The sequence below is a fragment of the Heteronotia binoei genome, chromosome 5 (assembly GCF_032191835.1).
Source record: "Heteronotia binoei isolate CCM8104 ecotype False Entrance Well chromosome 5, APGP_CSIRO_Hbin_v1, whole genome shotgun sequence".
Lineage (NCBI taxonomy): Eukaryota > Metazoa > Chordata > Lepidosauria > Squamata > Gekkonidae > Heteronotia > Heteronotia binoei.
The window spans coordinates 93042095-93065913 of record NC_083227.1 but is presented as its reverse complement, the minus strand read 5'-3'; the positions used below and the strand labels follow the sequence as shown (position 1 = coordinate 93065913).

At 43.9% G+C, this 23819-nt stretch overlaps 1 protein-coding gene across 1 annotated transcript in view; it reads right to left on the bottom strand.

Annotated features, from left to right (window-relative positions):
- Positions 1 to 644: 644 nt before the first annotated feature.
- The window catches only part of WNT7A (Wnt family member 7A), a 92860-nt gene continuing 69685 nt past the window's right edge, over positions 645 to 23819 (bottom strand). Inside the window, exon 4 of the mRNA XM_060239823.1 lies at positions 645 to 2717. Within this exon, the coding sequence (XP_060095806.1) occupies positions 2238 to 2717 (480 nt within the window). The 3' untranslated portion in view covers positions 645 to 2237. The remainder of the gene's footprint in view (positions 2718 to 23819) is intronic.

Below are 23819 nucleotides of genomic sequence, written 5' to 3'. Positions count from 1 at the left end.
AGCCATTGCCCATAATCCAGAGGATTCTATCCTCAAGATAAAAAAATGCTCTTGCTTTTCCATGCAAAAGGCCTTGCAGGAGCACTTGGGCAGCATTCATGTAGCTGTGAGAAACAGTTCATGCAAGCAGAACACATTCATTAGGTGCAGGTGGATTTTTTGCAAAGTTTGGGTGAAGGATTTAGCCCATTGATTTTGACTAAGTATCAGGTTACGAGATAGGCAGCAATGCTAGTGGAGATCAAATCCTTAATGATCCTGGCAGGAAGGATGATCAGAATAACGCCAAAGAAGAAACTATTTAATTGAACATAATTGCAGGAGAAAATCTTAGGGATAAAAAAGGAAATGCCAAAGCATAGAAACCAATTGACACAAAATGAAGTAGGGGAAAAAATGGATAATTGAAAGCTAGTCTAAATGCAACTTGATCTTTTTCAGCTAAGAACTTTTGGGGAAGCAAACAGTAAGGTAAATGCCAAAAACCAGTTGGACAAAACCCGTAAGCTTTGTGTCTTATCTATGAGAATCAGACTATGCGTGTCATGCTAGTTTTTACAGTCATAGTCTACAGTCTTCCACTGATAAAATCAAATTTGACAGTAGCACAATATAGAGGTTTAACTGACAGCATACACAGCACATTTGCTAGTCATAACGCCACAGTTTAATGACTGATGCATCTGGGAAGCTAATTCAGATTTTTTTTTCTGAATGGGATAAAGGAGCATCCAGTTAATACCAACCATGAATTCAACCCATGTGACAAAACTGATGCTACATACCCTGTTCTTGTTCTGCACATTCTGCAAATTGAACTGCAGTAAAAAGCCACTTTGTACATACATCCGGAGAGAAAAAATCATTCTGTATTTTGAACATTCACCAGTGGTGGGTGAATGTGTCCCGAGTGCTACTTTCATGTCAACAAAGTAATCAGCCGTTATCTGTTAAATAGCCTAAGAATTACAAATTGTGTGCCTGTTTTGAGAAAAAGTACAGGTTATAGAATTATACAAGCAGACATAGTATAAATAAAATATTCATATAAAAATAGTCTCTTACAAAATATACTCTCTTATCCTATGGTTCATTTTCCAGTGATGGAAACTTGTCTGGACTTTTGCATTTATATGAGATGTATTGTTCCAACTGGATGTTTGTAATGCTCCTTTGTTTTTTAAACTTGAAAAAGGTTAGGTACTGGTAACTACGTGAAAATGACAATCGGTTTGAGATTCCAGACAACTAGCAGCAAACAGCCAAAAAAAATTATAAAAGATGCCTGCTTTTGTACTTAATATCTATTATTGCAGAAAAAATATTCCGCAATCAAACTAGTAGAAATATCTGAGTAAAGAATAATATATACAGCTCAAGGGGGTTTTTTTGCTGTTGTTCCCTTGCCATATCTACAAAATTATTCCACAAAAAGCAGGCTATCTACTTTAATTGCAGAATGGTTCCCAAAATGTTGGCAGAGTTCTTTTTTAATTAAATAAATTAATATTAGTTTTATCTGGATAAATTGTTAAATATTGCTATTATTATTATGCCCAGGTGTCCCAAATCCCTGTGCTAAAATCTGCAGCACGACAAAAGGCAGATAAACCAGTGTCTACATGGAAAACATCAACAATTCTACTTGCTGTAGCACATTGTCTGAAAAAAATGGAAAGACAGAAACAACCAGCAGAAGCTTTTCTCAAGTGTAGAAATCCCTAAATCTGCATAATCCACACTCTTAAATTGAAATTCACACTGGTGCATTGTTACCCCATCCTGTGCAAAGACCATGTTAAAGCAAAGTTTTGTTCCTCTGACCCTCCCTTTCTGCATGGTGGCTTATGTATTTCAAGATCTCTCTCATCCAGTCCCGGGGGCACATTGCCATGGTCTCAACAGGTATTTTTTTTCCCTTTAAGGCAGTCAATAAATTATGTTGTGAAGGCGCAGATTATTTGAAACCATTTTTTCCCTCTGCTTATTTTTTGGATCTTGTTTGTTTTTGCTTCCTTTTCAGAAAGTTGCTGTTGGTTTTGGCTTATTTCTATATGTTTTTGAAGAATATCCATGAAACGCTGATGTGTCAGAGGGAAAGACAGGATCCGCTTGTTAGCTTTTCTTTTGGAATCAGCATAGGTCTTTGCTACAGTCTTATATAGGTACACTGAGCTTATGTGCAAAAAAAATGTGTTTATTCCAGGGCCACAGATTCCCTCTCCCAAGCCACACTTTCATTTACAGGTGTACACTTCTGTTCGTTCACTGCATGTATTACATTTAACATAACAGCACCAATGAAATTTACAGTTGCACTGCCACACTCTTGAATACTGGTGAGTATTATAACCTCGTCCACAGCACATCAGATCACAGCCATTGGTCTGCTGGGCTGTTTTGTTGCACATTCTGCCTTGTGTTCCCACACTACCAGTAACAGGGTCCTCTTCACAGTAGTTAGGTGATTTCTCTATATACACCAGATCTGTATCCATGGGTTTACGGTAGGAAAGAGGTTTCTTTATCTTTAGGAAAGTTGGACGCTTATTACGACTTGCCCTTACTGGTTCAACCTGAACAGCTTCATTGTATTTGTCTTTAAGGATGTAGCCCAGCTCCCTGAATTTAGGTAGAGTTGTCCAGCAGGTTTTAGTAGTACATGATCCTGACACCCCATGGCACTTGCATTCCAATTTCATGTTCTCTTCAAGGATCTAGATGGAAAGAAAGAGAGAATGTTACACTTCAGACAAGAGAGGATAGGAAACAGTGTGTTGCTCTTACATTATATTAAGAACTAGTGATCTGGTATAGTTGTTCTAAAACCAAATACGCTGTGTATTTGTCCACAACTTGGTGGGAACTGGTGTGTCTTAAGAACTATTCATAAATAGATATGGTGCATGGTGGAAGTCTAGCAGGTGAATGGGCAGAACAGCTGTCTTGCAGGTGAAGTTAGAAGTGTCTTTGTCAATACTGCTAACATTATGCTATTCATATTTCAGCTAAAGAAACACAGTTATGCATTGATCAAAACAATATTTTATGAGAAACCTGTCTCCATCCCCTCCCCCCCTTAATCCCAGCTAAACATAATTTTATCTGCCTTTTTCTCACATGCTGACAAAAACTACTCTCCATTTAGTAAACTAGTTATCCAGGTTGCCAGCCTCCAGGTGGTCGCTGGAGATCTCACAGGATTTCAGGATTGTATGGCCCCACTAAGGTCCCTCCCCTCCCCAAACCCCACACTCCCCAGGCTCAGTTCCCAAAATCTCCAGATATTTTTCAACCCAGAGCTGGCAATCCTAAGGGGAACATCAGTAACAGTACATTTACTGTTACTGCATATCTCAGCTACCTGTTATCATATTGGATTATGGAAACAACATATCAAGGAGGCTTAATAGCTAGCTGTTCAAGTAACCAATGCAATAACTTGCTATTTTTTCAAAGGAGGTCAATATATACCCGTGGCACTCTCAATGTATAATTCTAATGTGGGAGCTCTGTTGCTACATGGTGCCCCAATCTGGATTTCTGGTTGCCACAATCAGCTTGATACCTTTTCTGCTAGATTCAAAGAATCATGGGAGTTCCATACTGTGTAGCAGGAACCATATTGAGAGCTGAAGTAGGTGTGCACGCCTTAGACGCAAGGGCCTGGGGATTGAGATTTTGGCTCAAGCTAACTTTTGCCTCCTCAGAAACAAGTGGTTTTAAAAAAAAAAATAAAAAACAGGATTGATGCCTTTAAAACAACCTGGAAGAAATTGGTAACCTCCCGCTTGGATTGTCTGGGATTTCCCCTAACAATGTAAATTGCCCCAGCCTGACCTCTATTAGAAACTTGATTTTTGAGACACCTTTATGCTTTGCATAAGTTTACCACCAGAATCCAGGCCCGTAGAGTTTGTTCTCCTCTCTACTTGTGAATGGTATATCAAAAATCTAGCCCAGCATATCCTGACTATCTAACGGTTCCTAAATATCAACAAGCCTTTATGTTGGCTTATTTTAATTAAATCTCACTGGCAGAACTTTCTGGCCATTTTGGAAGATTTTCATTAGCTGACAGACTTTGTTGCTGTGACATAGGGAGTCTACATACCTTGTTCTATTGTCTATTGGATTGTGCAAAATTCCAAAGGTATAGGTCCATGTTTGTGTCTTCCTTTTCAAAGGATCTGGTTTGTCTCCCAGTCCATTCAAAGTTACAGATTCTTTTGGCTGGAAGTGATCATAATATCACTCTTGAAGTTGCCCCCCCGCCTGTAATCAAATCTAATGAACAAACTTTTGTTGTTCTTAAAGGTGCCACTGGACTCAAAATCTGTTCTAGTATTTCAGACAAACACAGCTGCCCACCTGGATCTATCAAATCTAATAGACAGTCAGATCTGGACAACTTGGTGCTCTAGTTGATACGATGTATTTGTCACCAGTTGGGCATTATCAATGACAACTTGTTCAAATTCTTAAAGATGTCTTTTTCCCCCAAAGTTTGCCTTACTAAAACATTTGCAGGACCAGTGAAAATAGAGGTCAACTTGATGTACATTCCTTTGAAGTCTACATTTAAGATGGTATAAATTAAAACAAAATGTAAACACAAACATACACTGAGCTTTATATTGCAGATATCCTTATGACTTTGTTCAGAGCAGTCCACTCTTTAGAATGCTCAAGTTCCAGTTCAGTTCATGTACAGACAGTGACCATAGAGGGAATAAACAGCTCCATTGGAAAGTGCTGAGTAAGCTGCTGCAATGGATCAGCATGTGAAAGGATTCATGACATGTGTTGAGCTTGCTGTTCTCAGTTAAATATCTTTCTTGATGCCAGCTGGAACCAGTTTAGGGACCTTTCTTGTCCAAATCAGGGCTGGGCATGAGTTGGAGTGGGAGAAAACATCCAACAAGACACATTGATTCTTTCTCTCTCACTTTTTATAAAAGATCCTCCCTGCATTTTCTGTGAATGGCCACACATGAAAGAACAGATCCGATACCCTCCCCCATCAAGTCTAGTCTGGCCCTTAGAGGGCCTCAGATTACATTTATCAGGTTGTTGTTGTTCAGTTGCACAATCTGACTCTTTGCGACCCTATGGACAAAGTCACGCCAGGCCTTCCTGTCTTCCACCATCCTCCAAAGTGTGCTCAAATTCGTGTTTGTTACATCAGTAATGCTGTTCAGCCATCTCATCTTTTGCCGTCCCCTTCTTCTTTTGCCTTCTGTCTTTCTCAGCATCAGGATCTTCTCCAGTGAGTGCTCCCTTCTCATTTGGTGGCCAAAGTATTTGAGCTTCAGCTTCAGCATCTGACCTTCCAGGGAACAATCTGGGTTGATTTCCCTTAGGACTGACTGATTTGATCTTCTTGCAGTCCAAGGAACTCTCAAGAGTCTTCTCCAGCACCATAGCTCAAAAGCATCTATTCTTCTGCACTCGGCTTTCCTTATGGTCCAGCTCTCACAGCCATACATTACTACTGGGAATACCATCACTTTGACTATACAGACTTTTGTTGGCAGGGTGATGTCTCTACTTTTTATTATACTGCTCAGGTTTGCCATAGCTGTCCTCCCAAGGAGCAAACATCTTTTAATTTCATGGCTACAGTCACCATCTGCAGTGATCTTGGATCCCAGAAATGTGAAATTGTTGCTATATTAACAAATGCAGGGAAATGGTTGTTCTACTAACATGTGTAGCAAAAAAGAAAAGAAAAGAAAGGTTGGATGGATGGATGGATGGATGGATGGATGGATGGATGGATGGATGGATGGATGGATGGATGGAGAGCCAGTTTGGTGTAGTGGTTAAGTGTACAGACTCTTATCTGGGAGAACCGGGTTTGATTCCCCAGTCCTCCACTTGCAGCTGCTGGAATGGCCTTGGGTTAGCCATAGCTATTGCAGGAGTTGTTCTTGAAAGGGCAGCTACTGTGAGAGCCCTCTCAGCCCCACCCACCTCACATGGTGTCTGTTGTGGGGGAAGAAGATATAGGAGATTGTAAGCCGCTCTGAGTCTCTGATTCAGAGAGAAGGGTGATGTATAAATCTGCAGTCATGGATAATAGCAAATGTTCTTGCAATGGATGGAAGGGAACAGTAGAATCCCACAAGGATCTGAATTGCGGCTGGTGTTATTTAATCATTTGGAATTGGGGTGATCAATGTAGTAGCTAAGTTTGAAGACCATACTAAATTACTCAAGATGGTGAAAACCAGGACAGATTGTGAAGAACTATAGAGGGGTCTTTCTAAATCGGATTAGTGGGCAACAATGTAGCAAATGAAGTTCAACATGGTAAATGTCCAGTGATGCATATTGGAACAAAAATCCTAATTTTAAATATATACTGATGGGGAATGAATTGATGGAGACTGTGATTGAAAGAGATCTTGGGGTTGTAATGGAAAGTTCAATGAAAATGTTAACCCTGTGTGCAGCAGTGGTAAAAAAAAGCAAACTCCACGTTACAAATTATTAGGAAGGTGAGTGAAAATAAAACAACCAATATTGCAGTGCCCTTAGGATAGAGCTGTTAATTGATCTACATACTCATAAAAGTATATTTTATATCTCCCCTGGATTGTACCATTTCAGGATGAAGGTGGTAGATTGCTTGATATTTCCATATATACATATTTGTTTCAAAACTCTCTGCACATAGGAAACTTAGCATGTTTGTGAAGTCCTTATCTGAAATTAAATTTAATAGTTGATTATAGCGGTTGATAAATCATAGTGACAAAGATTACAGTGTATTATGAAACCTGAGAACTTTTCTAAAGATATAAGAATTCAAGTTGGGCTGATTAAACAAAACTCTGTAGCAGAAGGTTTATTTTAGGTGATTTTTACTGAATTATCCCAATAATCTCCTGACTTTGTATACTTAAGCATAACATATAGACAATATCATTAAAAGCACATTTGTGTTGCTTTGTAAAGTTTGGAGTTTTACATTCTTAAGAACTAGCCATTTAAACTGTCTGTTCCATGATATTTAAATCATGTATTTGTGGGAAAGTATGTAGGGAAGATAAGGTTTAACAAAATCTCAGATTCAGGAGATTCAGATTACAGCTGCACATAATATGTACACATTAGAGGTTGCCCAATGTTAGCCCCTCTAACCCTACTTTCAGTAGACCTATAAACAGCTGTAATTGACTTCCTGGAATGTTCTCAAACAGCCTAAGTATCCAGCAGGAAAATATTCACTTAAGAATGTTCATGAATAATGCAGCATCTGTAAGATTAGTGAAACCAAAGTTGAGAATAAAGCGGGAAGGACTGTGGATAAACCTCACACAGTCATTGGGACAGAAAAGGGTTGTTCAATTATAGAATAAGATTAAATCACCAAGAGGCTTTGGAAATGAAAGCCAAAGAAGCAATGAGGTGAATTTTATCTTCCAACTAATTTGAAAAGAAAGGCCAGCATGCCGGAGGCACTAGGGAATAGGAACAGTTTATCATAGTCAGGGCTTTTTTTTAGAAAAAAACCAGCAGGAACTTATTTGCATATTAGGCCATATCCTCTTACATCACCATTGTTTCATGCAGGGCTTTTTGGTAGGTAAAGCCCAACAGGAACTTGGAGCACTATCCTAAGGGGGGATAGGCGGAAAGTTTTTTGGGAGCAGACGATCCACTACATTGGCACAAGTAGCATTTGCGCCGGCGTAAATCCAGCTCTGCCATGGTGAAGGGGACTTACGTCGGTGTGGGGCCACCGGAGCGCCGCCCTGCCTGAAAGCAGTGGCCCCTGAGGGCTGCAACCGAGCGTGGCGGAAGTGCGGCGGAGCGAGGTGCTCCGGCGCAAGAGAGGGAGGAGTCAGGGCGTGGCCAGGTTTAGGCGGCTCCCTAAGTAGTTCAGGCCATGACACCCCCCCCCCCCGAGAAGCGTAAAGTTACATCTGCAAAAACAGCGGCGTATCCTATACACACTCACTGAAACAAAAAACAAAGGTTGCCCTCTTGCCCCGGGAGCTCGCAAACCCCTTAGGAAGAGGTGTAATTGCTGCACCAATCCCCTCGTGCCCCCTCTCCAGCAGCCAATCACTGTTCCCCACTCCTAGAAATATTTCCGCTCTGGCCTTGCACAACTCAGTTGTTAGGGACAGCCATGCGTGGCGAGGGGCTCTGCTGGGGAGCTCCCTGCCATGCAGACTTAGAGCGAGGGACAGGCATGTTGGTGACGGGCTCTTCACTGCGTGATTGCTTTGACAGTATCTTTGACTTGCGAGGGGGAGAGCAAAGTCTCTCCCCTGGGGCTAACTGCTCTTGTTTCCAGGTCTCCACAGGTTCCCAGCTCCCAGAGGCTCAACATGCGAGGACTGTCGCCCATGGCTGGGTAAGTGCAACTGTACACCCCCGCTGTCCTCCCCCTCCCCTCGCTCAAGACTGGGTGGTGTGCAAGCGTCTCCAGCACTTGAACCAGGCAGTGGGCTCAGGAAGGGGGCATTTGCTGGCCCCGCTCCCCTGTGCTGCTGCCTGCTCCTTTTCCTTGGTCTGTCCTCTGCCACGTTTCCACCCCAGCAGGGCATGGGGGGGCAGCTGCCCTGATGCGGGGAGGTAGGTCGGAAACTGTCCCTTTAAGAGAGCACCGGGCTGAAATGCAGCCCACTCCTCCAGCTGCCGCCCCTGCAGGTGCTCTTGATCTCTGTCTCTGTTTTGCAGGTGGGAATCCAAGAGACTTCCATGTGTGGTGCCCCACCCCCCCTCCACTCCCTCAGCTGTTCCTGCCTGCCGCTCTGAATGGAGGCCCTCCCCTGGTGAGACTGCCCAATGTGCACCGGGGAAACCATTGCACTCTGTTCTGGAAAAATAAAGTCTGAGTTGTGCCCTCTGTTGTCTCTCCTGCTTGGCATCTGTTGCACGTTCCCTGGGTGCCTCCCCCTTGCCACTTTGTCACTGGCCTCTCCGAGAGAATGCCTGTGAGGGTGGGCACACTTGGTTCTTGGGGGTGGGTGGGGAGAGGGCTATGAGCCGCCATGCTGCCCCCATGTGGCTGGACAGGGCAGGGAGGGTTGCCGCCCCTCAGCCTGGCTGGGCTGACGGCCTACCCAACCCCACAGGGTTGTTGTGCACAGGGCACAAAAGGGGGGGTCTGGTGAAGTGGATGAATGCCCAGCGGCTCAAGCTCTGAGTTGTGCAGCCCCTGGGGGAGGTGTTCCATACAGATGGCAGGGGGTGTCAGGGCAACACAGGGGGTCTTTGGGGGGGTGTCTGTTGGACTTGGTGATCTGCTCACTCCCTGAGACACATTCCAGCCACTGTCTATTGCAGCGAACTCCTGCACTATGTGCTTCCTGTATGTCTGTGCATGCCTCTGCCCGTCTGCCTGCCATTGGCAGAGTCTCTGACAGTGGAAGGATGTAAGGGGCTTGACAGCCTCTCAGACACAGGCTTTCCACCCCCTCTTCTGGTCACGTGCAAAGGGCTGACCAATTCCGTGGTCCCGCGCAACCCTGTCCCTCCTCCACCACCGCCTCAGCAGCGGGCCAGTAGCGTGGCATGGGCAGAATCACCATGGTGATGGCTTCTCTCCCACTTATCCACCCATGCTACCCCTCCCCGCCGGGCATAATGTCTCCCCTTTGGGAGCTGACTGCAGCCGCCTATGCTAGTTCTACGCTCGAGCACAGCTACACAGCAGTTCTCAGGATTGGGCTGTTATTTGCATATTAGGCCACACCCCTGACACCAAGCCAGCTGGAACTGCATTCCGGTGCGTTTCTGCTTAAAAAAAAAAGCCCTGGTCATAGTGCTGGTTGACTTGTGGAATGCAGAGATGACCTGGTGATAGTACATAAGTGGAGCTGAGCCCTCTCTTCCCTTCTGCAGAGCCTGGAATTTATTCAGGTTTATTGAGGAGCTTGATGAAATGGTTGGGTGATGGTTAGAGTGGAGGTAGAAGAAAACTTGAAGTGAATGCAACAGAACACAAGTAAGAACACATTATAATTTCTACTCCATGGTGATGATGGCAGTGAAGTTAGCTAATTTCTCTGCCATTATTGCATCTGCACAGTGTTATCCAGCATTGCTTTTTCAGATGGGAAGGGTACTCTTATTGAACTAAAAAGGCTGACCAAGAAAACATCCAGGCCCCACTGTGACTCCATGCAATGTAGTTTGTTGATAAAATTGCCCACATCCATGGCAACTTAGATGCCACAGCCAATTCAGCTATATCAGAAAATGGTACTGCACCACAGCCTGATCTTAGTTTTTGTTGTTGTTCAGTCGCACAATCAAGTCCGACTCTTTGCGACCGCATGGACAAAGACATGCCAGGTCCTCCTGTCTTCCACCATCCTCTGAAGTCTGCTCAAATTCATGTTTGTTACATCAGTAATGCTGTCTAGCCATCTCATCTTTTGCCGTCCCCTTCTTTTGCCTTCTGTCTTTCCCAGCATCAGGGTCTTCTCCAGTGAGTGCTCCCTTCTCATTTGGAGGCCAAAGTATTTGAGCTTCAGCTTTAGCATCTGACCTTCCAGGGAACAATCTGGGTTTATTTCCCTTAGGACTGACTGATTTGATCTTCTTGCAGTCCAAGGAACTCTCAAGAGTCTTCTCCAGCACCATAGCTCAAAAGCATCTATTCTTCTGCACTCGGCCTTCCTTATGGTCTAGCTCTCACAGCCATACATTACTACTGGGAATACCATCACTTTGACTATATAGACTTTTGTTGGCAGAGTGATGTCTCTACTTTTTATTATACTGCCCAGGTTCACCATAGCTGTCCTCCCAAGGAGCAAACGCCTTTTAATTTCATGGCTACAGTCACCATCTGCAGTGATCTTAAATCCCAGAAACGTGAAGTCTGTCACTACTTCCATGTCTTCCCCTTCTATTTGCCAAGGTGTGATGGGGCTGGATGCCATTATCTTAGTTTTTTTGATGTTGAGTTTCAAGCCTACTTTTGTGCTCTCCTCTTTCACTCTCAACAAGAGGTTCTTTCGGTCCTCTTCACTTTCTGCCATTAGAGTGGTATCATCTGCATATCTGAGGCTGTTGATGTTTTTCCCAGCAATCTTAATTTGGCTTGTGTTTCATCCAGGCCAGCATTCCGCATGATGTACTCTGCATATAAATTAAATAAGCAGGGTGACAATATACATTCTTGTCGAACTCCTTTTCCTATTCTAAACCAATCAGTTGTTCCATTCTGACAGTTGCTTCTTGACCCTTTTACAGGTTTCTCAGGAGACATGTGAGGTGATCTGGTACTCCCATCTCTTTAAGGACTTGCCACAGTTTGTTGTGATCCACACAATCAAAGACTTTAATGCGGTCAGCGAAACAGAAATAGACATTTTTCTGATACTCCCGTGCTTTCTCCATAATCCAGCAAATGTTGGCAATTTGATCTCTAGTTCCTCTACCTCTCTGAAACCCAGCTTGAACTTCTGATAGTTCCCAATCTACATACTGCTGAAGCCTAGCTTGTAGGATCTTTAACATGACCTTGCTGGCATGTGAAATGAGTGCAATGGTGCAACAGTTTGAACATTCTTTGGCATTACCTTTCTTTGGCATTGGAATATAAACTGACCTTTTCCAATCCTGTGGCCATTGTTGCATTTTCCAAATTTGTTGACATAATGTGTGCATCACTTTAACAGCATCGTCTTTTAGGACTTTGAATAGCTCAACTGAGATACCGTCATCTCCACTCACTTTGTTGTTAGTAATGCTTTCTAAAGCCCATTTGACTTCACACTCCAAGATGCCTGGCTTAAGGTCAGCGATTTCACCGTCATGGTTGTCAAGGACATTGAGATCCTTCTTGTATAATTCTTCTGTGTATTCCTACCACCTCTTCCTGATCTCTTCTGCTTCTGTTAGGTCCCTACCATTTTTGTCCTTTATCATGGCCATCTTTGCATGAAATGTTCCCTTGATTTCTCCAAATTTCTTGAATAGATCTCTTGTCCTTCCCATTCTGTTATTTTTCTCTATTGCTTTGCATCTTAGTTACATAGATGAATTTCAGTTCATGAGTCTTGAAAGTGGACAAGCTGCTTAGAAATGTGCAGCCCATCATATATAGACACAACTTTTTCATGCCTGTTGGTGTCAAGCTGGACTGGATTGGCTGAATGGGTCCAGAAGGTAATAAATGCCTTTCTTTGGAATATAGTTCTAGTCAGGGCTTTTTTTGAGCAGGAACACACAGGAATGCAGTTCCAGCTGGCTTCATGCCAGGGATATGGCCTAAAATGCAAATGAGTTCCTGCTGGGCTTTTTCTACAGAAAAAACCCTGGTTCTTGCTGCTTTTTTATTTAAAAAGCTGCAGCCGCTCACAAGGTCTTACATTTTCCTCCAAAGGAATCCAGTAGGCCTACAGTGGGGGATAAGCAATGGTATGTATCATGGTGCCTTAATCTCTTGTATAAAACTTCAACCTTCTGAACACATGAAAGAGCTGAAAGCCCAGAAAGAGCTAGGACAAGATGCCACAGCTTCATATAAATTGAAAGTAGAGGACAGCCAGAGTGAAGACATGGTCTTGCAAATTACAATTAGTGTGCAGACCAGTGTTCATATCACTTAATGTGATTTCCCTCTATTCATGCTGGGCTTTTGAAGAGATTTTCTGTCGAGTATAAAAAAGCAAGAGCCCAGTAACACCTTAAAGACTAACAAAATTTGTGGCAGGGTACAAACTTGTGAGTCACAGCTCACTTCTTCAGAGCAAATTTTGTTAGTCTTTAAGGTGCTACTGGACTCTTGCCCTTTTCTGCTGCTACAGACAAACACAGCTATTCATCTTGATCTGCCAAGTATTGTATAGTTTTGTTTTGTTTTTAAAGTAGAACAAGCATTACATACATCTTTGATCCTGTCAAATGGAAATTAAGTACCCAGGATTTCTGCATTTATCATTTGGGATGTTTGCACATGCATAGTACTGTCAAGTGATAGCAGAAATACTTAGCTCTTGTCAGATTGTCAGGGAGTTCTCAGGATGTGTTAACTTTGTTTTCATCCAGCACCCAAAGCTATTTAATATCCCACCTAATAATGTAGCATTCAGATGTTACAACCAACCAGTTTTTCAGGACAGGCAAAAAACCTAGCTTGCATGCTTCCCTCCTTCCTCCCGACACATACTGTTTCCATCATCAACAAATTTACTAAATATTTTTATGTCTTGCTGCAGAGTAGGGTAGAGGTTAACTGGTAAAATGATTAATAGAAGGCTAATAAGATATCATTGTTGCAAAACATTTTTTAAAAGGTATTTATGACTTGTTCACTATTCATCCATCTCACCCCCACCCCGCTGTCACTAGCAGGACAATTAGAACAATATTATCAACACTAATCTTCAGTTGTAGCCACAAATATTCCCATAGAACATGCAATGTGGTTGCAACCACTGCAATGTTATGACAGTCCATGGTACTTTAGTAACCACATCAAAAAGCTCTAGTGCATGGGTGTCAAACCCATTTGTTATGAGGGCCAAATCTGACATAAATGAGACCTTGTCGGGCCGGGCCGTGTGTGCACTTATTTAAGATTAGGTAGCAAAGATATAAACTTTATAAAGGACACAGACAAACACAAAGATTTTTTTAAAAATGTAAAACATTAGCACTTGGTCTTAAAGGTGCTTTCTTTGTATTTCTCCCATGGGATTCAGGGAACTGGGCAAAGGAAACTCTGGCTCTTTCCTCCCTTCCCCAGGGAACCAGGAGGGGGAAAAGTCTCAGCCAATAGAAGGAAGAGAGACTTGGCTCAGTAGCTCTGCTGTGCGATTGAGAGAGCCTGGCAAAGCAAGCTCTGCCCCCCTCCTCCCTGAGGGAGGAGCCTCAGCCAATGAACAAAATAGAGGTTTTGCTCTGTAGCTCCTGTGTGATTAAGCAAGCCTTGCAAAGCAAATTGTAATGCAGAAGGAAGCAAGAAAGAGGGAGAAGGAAGCAGATGACAGCCAGTTGCTTGAGGGCCTGATAGGAGCCCTCTGGGGGCCTGATTCAGCCCCTGGGCTGCATGGTTGACACCCCTGCTCTAATGAAGAAGAAAAAGAATTACAGATTTATATCCCGCCCTTCTCTCTGAATCAGAGACTCAGAGCGGCTTACAATCTCCTATATCTTCTCCCCCCACAACAGACACCCTGTGAGGTGGGTGGGGCTGAGAGGGCTCTCACAGCAGCTGCCCTTTCAAGGACAACCCCTGCCAGAGCTCTGGCTGACCCAAGGCCATTCCAGAAGGTGCAAGTGGAGGAGTGGGGAATCAAACCTGGTTCTCCCAGATAAGAGTCCATGCACTTAACCACTACACCAAACTGGCTCTCATTCAGCCACTGTTGCCACATTTGAGAAACCATGGCACAGAATATTGTTTAGATCGTTAGAAGATGCTTTGACAGAATATTGTTTAGATCGTTAGAAGATGCTTTGTCAGGAAAAATTTTTCACGTGCTCACAGAGATTCTGATATATAGTCTTTTTTCTTGACATGTACAAATTTCTGAAAGGTTTTTTCCAGCAAGCCCATACTAAATGTTTTTTGGGTTGAGAAAGCTATGAAAAGGCAGGCTAACATACCTTCTCAATTTTGAAAATTTAGATAGGTTTTTTGTGTGTGTGTAAATATTTTTGAAGTACTAGTAGCTACCATGACTGCATTGACTCTGGAGCTGTGACACTTTCCCAACTATTAAGAGGAAACATTATGGCACTAACTAGATGAGCTATCAGCTACTTACTCTGTGGATTCAGGTCCTGAGTGTGATTTATCTGGCCTTTTTTGGACGCAGGGGTGGAATTCTAGCAGGAGCTCCTTTGCATATTAGGCCACACACCCCTAATGTAACCAATCCTCCAAGAGCTTACAAGGCTACATCAGGGGTGTGTGGCCTAATATGCAAAGGAGCTCCTGCTAGAATTCCACCCCTGTTTGGATGTATCTGATCAGTTTACGGCTATTATGAAGTAGGTGGTGGTGATGGTGATGATGACGACAACAACACTGTAAATCCTTTCAAGCCTTCAAATTCTATTGATGATGATGATGATGACACTATAAATTCCTTCTAGCCTTCAAATTCTATTAACATGGGACAATTCTGGAGTTCTGCGCATGCTTCACTTAGAATAGACACCTCATACAACCCCTCCAAGGAAACTGGAGAGATAAAACTTAATTACAACCAAAATAGAGACAAGAGAAACAAGAGAAAAAACCAGACTGAAAGTATAAGGCTCGAAGAGCAGCAGCATGCTAGTATGGTGAGTTAATTTGATTTGAAATCATATAGAAAAAAGGTCTCAAGACTGAGACACGCCAGAGATAATGAAAAATCTTCTAGCTAATATGGAGAAAAATATCAGAGAAGATATAAAAGAACTTCGACAAACAATAGAAGCTTTATCTGAGCAAGTAATAAATATTCGGTCAGTTGCTGACAAAGCTTTAGAGAGAACAAGACATAACGAGGAAACATTAAGAGAGCTTAAAAGGAAAACTGCCTCCTTATCAGATAGGCAACGTCGACGGAATCTCTGGCTTGTGGGAGTCAAAGAAAACATTTTAAGTGCACAACTTGAAAAAACTATACTTGACTGGTTTCAAAAGCTGGGAATAAATGTTACAGAGAATGATGTGGAGCGAATGCACAGAAGTTTAAAACCCAAACCAAAAGCCGGAGAGAACCCACGGGATATTATAATAGCCTTCTCAAGAGAAAGAATGCAAGACAAGGTCTTGAAAGCATTACGGAAAATTAAATACCTACAACTTCAAGGTCAAAGAGTGATTCCACATTTAGACTTATCTCCTGAGTCTCTGCAAGAGAGAAATGAAATTAGACCATATGCAAAGGAACTGTTCAAGAATGGAATTCAATTCTCATGGGAATACCCGGCAACTATTCTATTCTTTAAGGATGGGAAACTGTTGAAAGCAAAAGACCCTTCAGAGGCAGAGAAACTATTTGAGAAGCTTAACATCACCTTCAACCCATCTTAAAGGAATAAGGAAGAATATGAAGGAGGAAGAACGAAGGAAGAAAGGGAGGAAGGGAAGAGGAAGGAAGAAAAAAGAAAGAAACGAAAAAGAAAGAAAAGAAATGGACTGTGTAATGTGTAATGAGAAAAGGGTTTTTTTGTTTTTTTTCCTGTTAAAGAGGGAAGAAGAACGAAAGTAATGAGGACATTGTTATCTTAAGAAAACAAAGATTAAGATAATTGTGTTAATTAAGAAAATGATTTTAGTTGAAATGGTTGTTAAATGGTGAAATGATTATGTTAGGGGGGGAGGAGTAGACAGGACTTCACGCAAGACCGAAAAGAGAGGGAGAAATGAGATCCCTTTCTGTACCCTTAAAGGGGAATGTTTCAGGCTATAGGGGAGGGAATGACCAGATAGCAGAAGATATGGGGAGAAGAGTAAAATATGATCACAAAGCACACCTTGATGAGCTTGATTTAACCAAGAAGTGGGGAGGGTGATTAAGCTACTCTCTTTGAATGTAAATGGGTTGGCCTCAGATGTCAAAAGATATAGATATAGCTTGAATAAGCTACTGCAGAGTAAAGGAATAGAAGTATTATGTTTACAAGAAATGCATAAAAGTAAAAAGGATTTGAAACCGTTACTTAACTCTCAAATATGGAGAATGCAAATGGAATCAAGAGGAACAAAAAAATCAAGAGGGGTGGCTGTATTCTAAATTAAATGTGAGTATAATAGAACAGTTAAAAGATAGGGAAGGTTTATTTTTATGAAATTTAGTTTGAATGAAAAAAAATATACTTCGGTGAACATATATACCCCTAACAAGGGACAAGAGTCTTTTCTGAATCAAAATTTTCAAAGGCTGCAGTCATTCTATGAAGGAGAATTATTGATAGTAGGAGATTTTAATATTGGTGTTAAGGGAAACAAGAATTTGAAATTTTAAAAATGAAAACTTAGAGAAGTATATGAGTTCCTGCAAAAGGAAAAACAATCTACTTATTTCTCTAAAAGGTTTAAAAATTCTCTTACTTAGACCTTATTTTAATAAAAGAATGAGACAAAAATTACTAAAATAGAAGTAGGACCAATATGGATCTCAGATCAGGCACCAATTATTATGGAAATGGAATTAGATGAGGAAAGGAAGATTAAAAGTCGGGAGGAATTAACAGAATTAAATGAGGATGTCACACAGCAATAAATATTAAATGTTATAAAAAACTTAAAAAATGGGAAGTCACCAGGATTAGATGGGTTTACAGCAGAATTTTATAAATTGGTGGGAAATTTGATAGCCCCAGAATTACAAAGGTTGTTTAATAAAATTCTGAATGAAGGGAAAGCCCCAGACTCATGGAGGAAGACAGAGATTATTACAATCCAAAAACAACAAAGGGATCCAGAAGATCCAAATTCTTATAGACCAATAAGTTTGGCAAACCAAGATTATAAAATTTTTGCAAAGGTCCTAGCAAACAAATTAAAGAAGGTTTTACCAAAATTAATAGGAGAAGACCAATATGGATTTGTGAAAGAGAGATATATATTAGAAATGTGATAAATGCTTTATACCATGGGAACAATAAGAAAAAAATTGCCTTATTAAAATTGGATATATATATATAAAGCTTTTGATACTTTAAATCATGAATATATGTTTACAGTGTTACATAACAGTGTTACATAAATTTGGTTTTGAGGGACAGTTTGTGAATGAAATAAGAGAAATATATAAGAATGGGAATGCCGTGATTAAAATAAATGAAGGACATACTAAGAAAGTTATGATTCATAGGGGGGTTAAGCAAGGTTGCCCCCTATCACCAATGCTTTTTGTCATGGCTATGCAACCTCTGGCTGATAGAGTCAAGAACAGTAGTAGAATACAGGGATATAAGTTAGGGTTGCTTACCTGTAACTGATGATCTTCGAGTGGTCATCTGTGTAGTCACATTGATGGGATTAGGTGCCGGCGCTGATCATGATCGGTAAACTTAAAAGCTGTGGATTTCCACGCCCACATCACAGTGCGCATGCCCAGAAACCCCACTGTGCATGCCCACTGAGACGGGAGCGGACATCCCGCCAGTTCCTTCTGACCGCTGCAAGATCCCAAGGATGGACCGGCAGCAGAGGGGAAGGAGGGCGCGTAGTGTGACCGCACAGATGACCACTCGAAGATCATCAGTTACAGGTAAGCAACCTGTTTATCTTCTTCGTGGTCTCTGTGCATCACACTGATGGGAGATTAGCAAGCCTGAATCCTACCTGTAGGAGGGTGCAACGATCCATCAGCAGGTAAGAGACCGAAGAACAGCACGGCCCACTGAAGAGTACTGGTGTACACATAAGTCCAGCACATAGTGCTTTACAAAGGTATGTGGGGAGGACCAGGTGGCAGCCTTACAAATGTCTTGGAGAGAAACACCCTTCATAAAGGCCGCTGAGGTGGCCATAGCCCGAGTGGAGTGAGCTCTTATGAGCCCTGGAAGGGGTTTCTTATTCAAAAGGTAGCACAGCTTTATAGCTTCGGTTATCCATTTGGAAAGTCTTTGGGACAAGATGCGCTGCTGCATTGCTGCAGAAGCATAAGAGATAAAGAGTCTAGAGTCCTTCCGAAAGGGTTTCACACGATGGAGGTAAAAAGCAAGCGCACGCTTCACATCCAAAGCGTGCAGTCTCTGTTCAGACTCTGAAACTGGATTTGGAAAATAAACGGGCAGGTAGATTTCCGTATTCAGGTGAAAGGAAGAGACCACTTTTGCATGGAGGACCAGAGAAAGGTCCCAGGCTGGGGTGGGTTGTCTCGTAGAAGGATACAACCTAGAGAGGCCCTTAAGAAATTTCTTGGTGTCGGAATGTGTGAAAACAGAACGACCGTCAACCTGTGCGTGGTTAGCAGATATAGCTGCCAGGTATACTCGTAGAGAAGAAACTGACAATCCCCTATCCAGTAGGGAAAGAAGAAAATTGAATATGACTGGTAGACCCGCTAGAGGTGGATCCAGGGAGAGAGTGGACGCGAACTGCATGAACTTCGACCACTTACAGGCATAAGACTTGCGGGTGGATGGCTTCCTGCTGTTGAGGATGACATATTGGGCTCTATCAGACAAATGAGTCACTGTAAACGCCAGGCTGTTCGTTTCAGATGAGGCACATCGTGATGCACTACTCGACCCTGGTGAGTGAGAAGAAGGTGTAGAGCCAGAGGAAGCTGATGGAAAATCCCCCTGGATAGACGAAGGATCAGTGCGAACCAGGGCTGCCTGGGCCACCACGGGGTCACGAGGATCCCTATCAGTTGCTCCCTCGATATCTTCTGCACTACCTTGGTGATCAAAGGGATGGGAGGAAACATGTATACATGCTGCTGATGCCATGGGACGATGAAACCGTCGCCTAAGGACAGAGGGTCCACCCCCCCCCCTGCAAAAAGGAGATTGCATGTTCTGTTGTTGCGAGTGGCAAAAACGTCTATATCCGGAGTTCCCCAATCTAGGAAGATGGACTGTGGGAACTCCCAATTTAGTTCCCATTCGTGGAGAGAGGCTCCCCCCCAACTGAGGAAGTCTGCACACGCATTCTGGTCCCCTGGAAGATGTGCTGCCATAAGTGATGCACCCATAGCCTTGCACGTCTCCCAAATTGTCAGAGAGAGGAGACATAATTTGTGCAAAACTGTGCCCCCTTGTCTGTTTACATACGACATTGCAGTCGTATTGTCTGTCATGATGGCTATCATTTTGTTGATGAGAAGAGGTTGAAAGGACTGTATGGCATGGTAGATCACTAACAGTTCCAAGAAGTTTATGTGATGATGCGCATGATGTTTGGGCCATTTGTCCCCTACACAAAGACCATTCATGTGTGCTCCCCAGCCCCACAAAGACACATCTGAAGTTATTGTGACTGATGGAGATGGTTTGTGGAAGGGTGCTCCCTCCAACAGATGATGCCATTGAAGCCACCAGATGAGAGAAGCTAGCACCTCCGGAGGAATGGTCATTAACCGTGATGGAGGATCTAGGTTGCACTTGAACCTAGGATCTAGGTTGCACTTGAGGAACCACAGTTGTAAGACCCTCATATGGAATTTGGCCAAAACTAGCACTGACGTCGTGGCATTCATGAGGCCGAAGAGACGTTGAATCTGATGAGCTGTGACAGTGGGACTGTGCAGGAAAGACTGTACAAGAGCCATGATGTCATCCGCTCGCTGCGGTGGAAGGAAGGCTTTGCAAGCACATGTGTCTATTATGGCTCCTATAAATTGGACTCTCTGAGAGGGTTGCAGGTGAGACTTCTTTTGATTGATTTGCAGCCCCAATTCCCGAAGGAAGAATAGAGTGACGGTGATGTGATGCAGGAGGAGAGGTTTGGTCTCCGCCACGAGGAGCTAATCATCTATGTATGGGAATAACGTAATGCCCTGAAGCCTCAAGTGGGCTGCTATAACCACCATTGTCTTCGCGAAAACTCTGGGTGCTGTGGAGAGACCAAAGGGCAGGGATCAGTATTGGTAATGGGCTGTACCAATGGTGAATCTCAGGTACTTCCTGTGAGACGGATGAATGCTGATGTGGAAGTACGCGTCTTGTAAGTCCAGAGTGGCCATTCAATCGCCTTGATTGAGAAGAGGCAGGATGTTGGGTAGAGAGACCATTCTGAATTTTTGATATGTGATGAACAGGTTTAAGGCTCGAAGGTCCATGATAGGACGAAGACTTCCGTCCCATTTGGGGACCGTGAAATAGTGAGAATAAAAGCCGAGTCCCGCCTGGTTCCAGGGAACCTGTTCTATGGCCTGCTTGTGTAGTAGTGATTGGACTTCTTCCCACAGTGCAGTTGAGAGTCTGGTGGAAACGAAGGAGAGAGTTGGTGGATCCTGATGAAATTTGATCACATAACCCAGCCAGATTATGGAAAGGACCCATTGATCTGAAGTTATCTTGGACCATGCCTGGAGGGAGGGGAAGAGGCAGGTATGGTCCAAAGAGGGGTGGCGGGAAGGGGTAGAAAGAAGGAGGCAATCAAAGTCCCTATTTGGGCTGTTTGGAGCCCTTCTGATGAGTCGATTGTGACGATGTAGGAGAGTACTTGGGTTTGGAAGTATATGGTGGCTTAGAGAATGATGATGTGGCCTTCGGGCGCCAAGGCTGGTCCGTAGGTGGCTTAGAGTAGGGTTTCTTATTCCATGGTCTGGACCATGGGCGTTTATTTTGGGAGCGTGATGAGGCGGGGACTCCCAAATTCCTAGAAGTATGGATGCTCTTATCCATCTCCTGTAAAGCTGAATCGGTGTTGGAACTGAAGAGACCATTGCCATCAAAGGGTAGGTCCTCTATATATGCTTGTGTGTCTGGCTGCAGAGCTGTAGAGCGTAACCAGGAGTGCCGTCTCAGGGTAATGGCCGTAGTCAGGGTCTTAGCGCATACGTCACCAGAGTGCTTAGCCGAGTTAAGTTGTTGCTTGGCTAAGGACATCCCTTCTTTTTGAAGCTTTTTGATTGCATTCCTGGCTTGTTCTGGAAGGCTAGGCAGGATGTTGGAAATCTGTTCCCAAAGGGCATACTGATAACGACCCATGCAAGCGGAGTAGTTAGCAATCTTAACTCCTAGTGAGCCAGCGGAGTAGAAACGTCTCCCCAGGTTATCTAACTTCTTCCCTTCCTTGTCTGGTGGGGAAGAGTGAGTTTTCTTTGCTTTTGATGCTGAGGACACCACCACAGAGTTGGGTTTAGGGTGGGTGAAAAGAAAGTCTGCGCTAGATTCCTGTATTCTGTACATATGTTCGAGTCTATGTGATGAGATGGGTGTAGAAGCTGGTTTATCCCATGAAGACTTAGCGGTGTGAAGCATAACAGTAGTCAATGGTAAGGCTACTGCTGTTGAATTGTCCATTTGAACTATATCAAACACAGTGTCTGTAATTATAGGCTGTGGTTGGACAGTAGGAAGAGGCAAGGATTGAGCCATGCGCTTGATGAGATCTCCATATGACTTTAAATCTTCTGAGGGTGAAATAGGTTGTTCCTCTGATATGTTTTGGGGGGGAGAAGGTTCCTCGGGTGATGAAGAAGCGTCTTGGTCTTCCGGCAACGATCCCCCAACAGATCTAGGTGAAGCCTCAGGGGAGTCAGAGTGTTTCAACAAGTGAGGTGTCGGTGACCGAGCGGGTTCCACTATTACAGCTTTCGTCAGCTCTGTAGCAGCCTGGTGCATGGACTCCCTGTGATGCCGAGTCGGTTCGGTGTCAGGTGTCTTCGAAAGTGATGCCGACGGTCCTCGCTTCGGCGTTCTGTAGGAGGTTCGGGACCGACAAGAGGATTCAGAGTACTGGTCCTACTCCCTTGGACACTGGGGAAACCAAGGAAAGGATAGCTGCATAGGGTATGCCCCATAAAGGTATTGCCACTGGCATTGATCCCAAGGGATCTGAGGGGGCATGCGGCGCGAAGGAGAGCCTTCTCCCACTCTGTATCTGGGTGAATGACTACAGGGTGATCGGTCCCTGTACAATTCATGCTGTCGACCTCGAGAAGGCGGGCTTCGGGATTGAGGAGTCTCCGCTACCACCCGAATCCGATCTGGAGGGCTCCCTTTGGTACCGGAGCGCTGAGCCAATTCTATGTCGCAGTCGGAGGAAATCACCAGTTGGGTCGACATCAAGGCGAGGATTGGAGGGCTTAGCCGACGACCCGGAGAACCGAAAAGCTTCAAAGGAGGAACGAACGGTGCCGTCGGGTCCGATGACGAAGTCAGGGAGGCTGGAGAAACGGGTTTGCTGACCTTCGGCTTGTCCGTTTTCTTAGCCTTCTTCTTCCCCGAGTGCAATTCTTTATCCTCTCTGTGCCGTTTTGCCGGCGTGGAGGACTCCTACCTGGTAGCTGAGGCTGCCCGTTCAGTAGGGCGCTTGGCGTCGGAGAGGGGGCAATCGGTATCGACTGACTTAGAACCCATTGATCCGGCGGATGAAATCGGCTGGTAGGGCCGATCAGCAGGAGTTGACGAGGAAGACCTGTGCGGGGACAACGCCTGCTCCATAAGGGCCACTGCGAGATGGGCCGCTCTGTTTTTCTTAGTTTCTCTGGAGAATTTCGCATAGTGCACACAAGAGTCAGTCCTGTGGAGTTCCCCAAGGCATAAAAGGCACAAAGTGTGGCCGTCCGGTGGAGCGATCTTACTCCCACACTTAGAACACCTTTTTAAAAAGCCCCAGCATTTTTCCATACAAGCGACTCGAACATCTTATAGAGAGGTTATGAAGTCCTATGAGATGGCAGTCAAGGCCGCAAAGAAAACTTACTTTGCGGCGGAGATTGCGTCCGCAATTTCGCGCCCGGCACAACTGTTCAATACAATCCGGACCCTTACAACGCTGCCACAGGGCAGACCAAATTTTAATGAATTGGAAATTGGCTGTGAGGCTTTTGCGGATTTTTTTGCGGATAAAATCGCATCGCTCCGTTCCGACTTTCCTGCCATATTAGATACAGTTAGCGAACCTGAGGCTCCGTGCCTGTCTTCGGATCGCGTCCTGGACGGCTTCGGCGCGCTCAGCCTGGAAGAAGTTGACAGGATCCTCCTATCTGCACGCCCAACAACTTGTAAATTGGACCCATGCCCCTCCTGGCTTATTAAGACCTGCCGGAGGGAGCTAAGATATCCTATACGGGATATCATAAATAGATCCCTACTGGAGGGGCATTTTCCATCAGCGCTCAGAGAGGCGGTGGTCCGTCCCCTCTTGAAGAAAACATCGTTAGATCCGACCGAATTGGCACACTATCGGCCGGTATCGAATTTGCCCTTTTTGG